This window comes from Epinephelus fuscoguttatus, linkage group LG8 (assembly GCF_011397635.1).
Source record: "Epinephelus fuscoguttatus linkage group LG8, E.fuscoguttatus.final_Chr_v1".
Taxonomy (NCBI): Eukaryota; Metazoa; Chordata; class Actinopteri; order Perciformes; family Serranidae; genus Epinephelus; species Epinephelus fuscoguttatus.
Window position 1 is genome coordinate 23829386 of NC_064759.1, and position 7379 is coordinate 23836764.

The following is a 7379-nucleotide window of genomic DNA, read 5'->3' on the forward strand; positions in this document are numbered from 1 at the left end:
TGATTAAAGTGGCATAGTTACATTGATCTCTGTCTCTCAAGCTAAGGTCATAGAAAATTATGAGTACTATGACGACAACGAGGACATGGTGGAGAAGGACATGCGAGTGCCGCGATCAGCAATTGAGTGGTTTGATGCTCGCACCAGAAACAGGAGAGATGTTGATAACGATGTGAAGTCAGATGAGACTCTCACCTACACAATCTGTGTCAGGTTAGCTGAATGAGACTCACATTTGCTTTTTATAAGTATTAATGAGACAAACTTTGCATGAACAAGTCATAAATCAGTGCGTCTCCAAACCTGTATTTTTCATTGTTTTCCGGTTTGTAGTCACAGCCCGAACACCAATCTCACAGGAATGGCCATTGCTGACATCACACTGCTAAGTGGATTTGAGGCTGTAACTCAAGACCTGGACAGGGTTAGTAGCTCTCTCTACCTCCTCTTCATCATTGTCATCGTCACTGCAAAGTGGGAGAAGCAATTTCGGTTGCCTGTCTTGTTCATTTTCTCAATAGAAAAGCTTAGGTGATTGACAGAATCTGGATGGAAAGTCTACAAATATCTGGTTCTTGGGTATAAAGTCAAAAGTGGAAGCCTGTGTACATATAAATGTTAACTTCGACTTGTTACCTGGCAAACATCAGAGACTCCAGGAAGTTACTACTCCTAGTCCATCTCCTAGTCCGGCAACCCCTTGTAAAACCGCAATCTGCTGTTTTTAAACTTTGTTTTTTGTACAGATTAAATGTACAGGATACGTGCTAATGAGTCATCTTTATAGTTTATAAACGCAAACTTTGTTACCTTTGGACAGAGCCAGGCTAGCTGTTTTCCCGTTTCTTGTGTTTTTTCTAAGATAAAAAATGTTTTTTCTAGATAATATAGTTAAAAAAGGTTGATTTTTTTTTTTGTCTCCTTGTAGCTAAAAGACGAACCTGAACGGTACATTTCCCATTATGAGGTCTCCTATGGAAGAGTGCTGCTCTACTTCAATGAGGTAAGGCTGAAATGTTTTTACATACAGACAAATTTTACATATCCAGTACTAAAAGGGTTTTTTGCTCTCACTCTAGCTCCTCCAATCAGAGGAATGCATTAGTTTTGATGCTATACAGAGAGTACCAATTGGCCTTCTACAGCCCGCTCCAGCTGTGTTCTATGATTATTATGAACCAAGTAAGCTTTTCATTTCATATTTCTGCAATTTGTTTTGTCAGGATAGAGGGGACACTTTTGTGTACCAGGCATTTATGAAGTATTCGTGCTTTCCTTGCAGACAGAAAGTGTACCGTGTTCTACTCTGCCCCCCAAAGAAGCAAGGTGGTCTCCAAACTGTGTTCAGAGGATGTGTGCCAGTGTGCAGAAAGTAGGCCATTACTCTGAGATCCATACCGACAAACACCTGTTAATAAATGTAGCTTTACCCTTCAGGTTTGTCTAAATAATTTAAATTATCATATTCATCTTTCCTTTAGGACCCTGTCATGAAATACAAAATACATTCCAGTTGAAAAGTGATCAAACAAACACAAATCCCCGTTCAACCCATGCTTGCTTTTTCCCTAGAGTAGATTACGGTCAGTACTGCACACAAGTCATTAAAATTATCTCAAACCTTTACCTTCATATACTGATACTTTGTTTTATTTCAGCATACATTGTTGAAGTCCTCAATGTTTCCATGAAGAGTAACTTTGAGCTGTACAAAATGAAAGTAAACGAGGTCCTCAGATCCCGTAAGTAAAGCAGATGAACACTGAACTTTGATTGTTTATGCTTGGACGATCCATCATGATATGATGACAATCACCTGTTCACCAGATGGCGATATCCTTGTGGGTGAGAATTCTGTTCGAGTGTTTGCTAAGAGGCGTCACTGTAAAGGACATCTTGAACTGGGAAAACAGTATCTCATCATGGGCAAAGATGGCTCTACAACTGACTCGTATGGAGAGTGAGTATCATCAGTAATACTAATAAAAGTACAGTTTTACACTGACTATTTCAATTTCTGTTCATTCCCTTTCTCTTTCTATAGGATGCAGTATCTGCTGGAGTCAAACACCTGGGTTGAAAGAAAGCCTTTGAAGGAAGAATGCAAAAAATCTGCACACAGAGCTGCCTGCACTAGGTTTACTACGTTTACAGATGATTACAAGATAAATGGCTGCAGACAGTGAAACAGGCAAATCTGTTTCATTTGACTTACATTTTCAGTTACTGTATCTCAGTTACAGTAGTTTCCCATGAGATACACACTAAGCATGGGTGTTTAGAGCTTGTTTTGTACTGTTTATAATCTGTCATGAAAGCGTAGTATTGCCAGCAGTGGCGGAGGAAGTATTCAGATCCTTTACCAAAGCAAAAATACTATTACCACACAGTAAAAATACTCCATTACAAGTAAAAGTGCTGCATTGAAATGTTACTTAAAAGGAGCTCTAGACAGAGATTCACACAGCTCTCAACATGGGGGTGGCGAGTTGCGCAGGCAGCTAGCATCTAACGTTGCTAACAGTCAAACCGTGCTAACAACAGTGAGTGTTGACAGAGCTAATGGTGTTAGCCTGGGGGGGAACTAAACGGGGTGCTACAGTTCCCTGATGACACCATTGCCATTATCAGTGGCAACCACTGTATGTGCACAATGTAAAGCAGTGTCAATTAGCTAACCAACGGGATACACATTCACATGCACTCACATACACCAACATGCATGCACAGCTAAACTGTCTCCCAAAGCACCAAACAGAGAAGCTTGGATTACAACACACACAGAGGAAGTATGACTTCATTCTGTGCTCAGGACGCCATTTCTCCACTATATCTTTACTTTGCAAATTGTGATTTGCTGCTGTCTTAATGTTCTGAAAGTCATATAGAGCTTTTTCACTATAATCAGGAAAATGTACTTAAGAGTATGACAAGTTTAAGTCATTAAAATTCAAAGGAAAAACAGAAAATCATCACATTTATGAAGTTGCAAATATAAAATGTTTTTGCATTAAATTAAACAATAATTTCCAGCTAACTATCTGTCAATCAAATAATTATTTCAACTATACTAAAATACACAACCCACCAGTTGGGAACCACTGATTTAGAGCATGTGCATTTGTTCCCACCAATGAAAACATGCAAGTAACAGAGAACTTTTTTACACCACAAACTGATGCAAATTTATATTTTTGTATTAAGGTGCATTTATGTTAAAGAAATTTCAGATTTTTTTTCTGATTATTAAGTGAAATCAAATTAAACAAAGTGAAATCTAAAAGAACAGGCGATGTTGAAATGAAATCTACGCCCCTGGTTTGTATGTAAAAATCTTAATTCGTAAAATAACTAGAAACTAAAAAATTGTACTGCTGTAAAAAAAAGTACAATATTTCCTCCTGACTTGTAGTGGAGTGTAGGTATAAGGTGGCAAGGAAGAAAACTATTCAAGTTAAGTACATGAACCTCAGATTTGTACTTAAAGTATGGAGAAAATGTAGTGTGTTATATTCCACTGCTGCTTGCCAGACAGTAAGTGGATGACTGACAATGTAACCATTAATCATTTCTTTATGTCTAATCTAACAGTGTTTAAATAAAAAAAAACACTTCATAATGTTTGAAAATCCGTTTGTATTTGTATGATTGGTTGGAGCTTTGACTAGATGCCTAAATGTTGAGATAATTATTTGAAATGGCGACACAGCAACAGAAAGCACAAACATTTGCTCTTTTATGTCTTTCCAAATAGTGTGATTCAGTTTGCTGTACTGGTTTGATTTAGCTTTTCTGCTGAATATATATTTTTTTTTTTACCTTTTTTTTCTGTTACTGGCAGCAAAGGATCTGAGAGGGGTCTCTGTACTCAACGCAACCCCCCTCAAAGCTACCCCCCTGCTTACTTAACATCTGCAAGGTAAGGGAGAAGGTAGAGGGGGAGTGGTTTGGGGTTAGCACAGTGCATACACATAAAGTGGCATAACAGTCTGCACGTAAGACTGGCTCATTTGCCCCCTGGTGGAGTTACACAATGACAGGAATTTGGATCAATCATCACCTCATAAGGATAAAAGCACTTTATTAGCTCTAAAGAGCCTCTTCTCAAATGTGCTCTACCTAAAAACATGCTGCAGGAGTTACTCAGTGCAATTATATAATACATGTTGAGTCGTGGGTGATGCTGAGAGAGGTAATGGGAGAAAACGGGGGGTATTGGGAGGGAGTCATGAAGCAGGAGTAGGAGGGAGGCATGGGTGGAGAGGCGAGGAACAAGCAAGGGCTTATGTGCTTATATTATTCTAATCTCTCAGGCCTGGTCCAATGTAAGCAACACGGGAGTACTGACCATCACTTCAATCACAGCCGGATCAATGCCTGCACTGTTTCAGCCTTTGCCATTAGACATTTCATTAAATTTGAATCAATAAAGGGTAAATAAATACGCAGACTTCAGCATCACACATTTTCATCTTGGGATTACTTTAGTGCGGCATCATGGGCCAACAGCAACAGCACACTCAAAAAAGCGGTCTTCTTTTTACTGAAGCCCTCTCAAGGTAATCAATGGCTTGTCATGACTAAGCAGTGTAGACTTGTGCTTTGGTTAGACTCACAATCAATCAACAGTAGTCGTAGTTATTGCTCAGGCTGTCTGTGCAACATAATAAATTACAAATATTCTCTTAACAAAGAGACTGGCAATGGCGAGTGAATGCAAGATTTATATTTTGTTTTATATTTTTGATGTGTGGATTGCCAAAAGAGATTTACCATAAATACAGATATTCCATGAGTATGCACTCACCTACTGTGACCCACCAAATATACTTGAGCATCAACTGTGAAATTGTCTGGGGAGTTGTGAAATGTGTTCGTATGACCAGGTGTATTTTCTTAGGTGTGCAGCAGCCTTAGTTGTTGAAGGTGTGTCTCCAGCCATTTTTCCAAAGGCCACGACAGGGTCAGCGGTTTGAGGGTGGTCTACGGTGCCGAAAGGAGCACAGTGAGGGCGGAGCTGTTCCTGGAGGCTGCCAGCAGATGGAGGCACTGATGGAGTGGGACCACCCACTCGGGAGTCCACACTAAACTGACAGTTAATCTTTGTTTTTCATCTCAAGGTCAAGGTATCGTTACGATTTTTGACGGGGGACATTTTGACATGTCACAGTAGGAAAAACACAGATGCAAATGATAAATTATTGATGGCTGAATATCATTTAGCTGCCTCAGTTTTGGGTCACTGTCGCACTGTCATGGCTTACTGGAACTCTTGAAAGTAATGTCATCATTAATCTTATTAGCAACATCTGTGCTTTCTTACTGCGACAATTCAAAATATCTGCTGTGAAAAAAAGCCTGTTGGCCAAATCTAAGGATATATACAGATACAGGTATGTATGTGACTGAGTGTGGTGTGCATGCATGCAAGGCTAATTGTCTTGCAAAGAGGTATACCATGTGCTTCCATGCAAAGTACTAAGTGGTATAAATTTATATACGGTATGAGGTAGTTTAGCTGTTCATTATCATCCATGTGTGCCTCAAGATTTGTTAGCTGATTGTTATTTACATTTGAATTATGTCTGATTTAAATGTTATGGGTTTGTGAATGGGATTATTTAGTTTTTAATGATGTTAGCTCCTTTTTATCTTAAGCAGTTTTCTTGGTTTGTCCAGATGAGCATCATTAAAGGGATACTTTGCTGATTTTCAACCAGCTTTGTATCAAAACAGTGTACGAAGTATGTGTAAATGAACTATGGTAAACTTCCTTCCATCTAACCAGTGCCTAACTATCCCTCCTGGCCCCCCAGTGAAACTCTGCCAGATGACGCAATTTACATCATCCAGCGGAGTTTTGCTGACAGCCAGCAAAACTCCGCTGGATTGCTTGAACTACAGGCTATACTTCCACATTTTCATATTGTCCACCACCCATGCTGCCACTGCGGACACAGAGTATAGAAGCAGATCAAGAGACTCTCTCTCGCCCTCTCTCAAACCAGATATCTGATCAGACGGTAAAACTAGGCAGTGCTGATCAAATATATATCAAGATTATATTACTGCATTGCCTTTAGTTTAGTTTAGTTGATTTATAAAGGGACAGTGTGCAATGACATTAATCATTTACAAGAAATTAAAACATGGTTGCACCGGATTTAGCAAAACACTAATTTCCATCTGTAGTCCTACACGTAACAAGTAGACACAACAAATAAAAATAAAATTCAAGGTGCACATGCCTAAAATGTTTTAGAAACATATTTTATTGCCGTGTTTAGCTGTAATAACGAGAGTTTTTAAAGAAGAAGAGGCCACCATACTGTTTCCTGCACAGTGAAAACAGAGGCCTAAAAACGTAGATCAAATGGTAAAACTAGGAAGCGCTAATCAATACACCAAGTTTCTGTGACCGTGTTGCATATTTCTCGCCTTAAATATTTTAAGAAACATGTTTTAGCTTACCATTTAACTGTAATACAGGATCGTTTCTTGCCATCTGGCCATCACTGTTTAAAACAGACAAGTTCACTTTACGTCACCCACCAACTGAAGCGACTATTGGTCTGGTGCGGCACAGTTGTAGGTTTTCTACCTCTTGAGCAAAAGTGTCCCTTTTCTCTGTTTTCTTTGGTTCTGTAGCATTTACACTTAAAGTATTTGCATCTTTCTACTGCACGGACATCCTAGTTTATTAAAAGGTCATCTTTCCAGTGGTGACGTACCTCTTTAAATACGTTTACATGCACACTATTATTCTGAAGATGACAACATTCTGAATTTCATTCTGGTCATGTAAATAACATATTTCATTTGGATATTCTGAATTTTGCCTTTTTCTGAATGAAGCATTTTCAGATAAAGTCATAGGATATGCTGGCATTATTCAGGTTTTAGGAGCCTTCTTTGGACATGTACACAGTACAGTCAGAATATGCATCTCAACTGGGGTGATTTTAAACACAGTTTGTGACACTTGACCTCTTACCTGTAGATGGTCAGCTCTGTGCGTTGTGATGAATGCACTGTACACAAACAAACTAGCTAACAGTTTGCAAGGCTGGGGTAGAGATACATGCCCAAAAGAACAGCCTACATTTCTTGTCAGAATGAGAAATACAACTACTTTTAAACATGATGTGATGAAAGAGTTGGACAGTTTCTTTAAAATGCGCAAATATCGCAACACCGACCTTTTAATTAAGATGGCTGAAGGAATGAAAGAGGGAGGCTGTGTTTGCAAAGTCAAACAAACCCGCCACTACTTTTTTGATGCAAAGAAGCAAAACAACAAGTTGCTCCAGCTGACCCACTTTTCTACATTTTATGTGATAAACCACATGTGAGGGAATGTTAATCTGAGTATGAAAGGC

At 39.0% G+C, this 7379-nt stretch overlaps 1 protein-coding gene across 2 annotated transcripts in view; it reads left to right on the top strand.

The window, feature by feature from the left end:
- LOC125892560 (complement C4-B-like) overlaps positions 1-3614 on the top strand; it is a 36577-nt gene extending 32963 nt beyond the window's left edge. Inside the window, exons 33-41 of one of the 2 annotated variants that reach the window (XM_049582559.1) lie at positions 42-213; positions 334-424; positions 929-1003; positions 1080-1182; positions 1283-1372; positions 1482-1583; positions 1659-1742; positions 1828-1960; positions 2045-3614. In XM_049582559.1, the coding sequence (XP_049438516.1) occupies positions 42-213; positions 334-424; positions 929-1003; positions 1080-1182; positions 1283-1372; positions 1482-1583; positions 1659-1742; positions 1828-1960; positions 2045-2186 (992 nt within the window). In that variant the 3' untranslated portion in view covers positions 2187-3614. Of the gene's footprint in view, positions 1-41; positions 214-333; positions 425-928; positions 1004-1079; positions 1183-1282; positions 1438-1481; positions 1584-1658; positions 1743-1827; positions 1961-2044 lie in introns of those variants that run through there. The other variant, XM_049582560.1, reaches the window with a different exon arrangement.
- The last annotated feature ends 3765 nt before the right edge of the window (positions 3615-7379 follow it).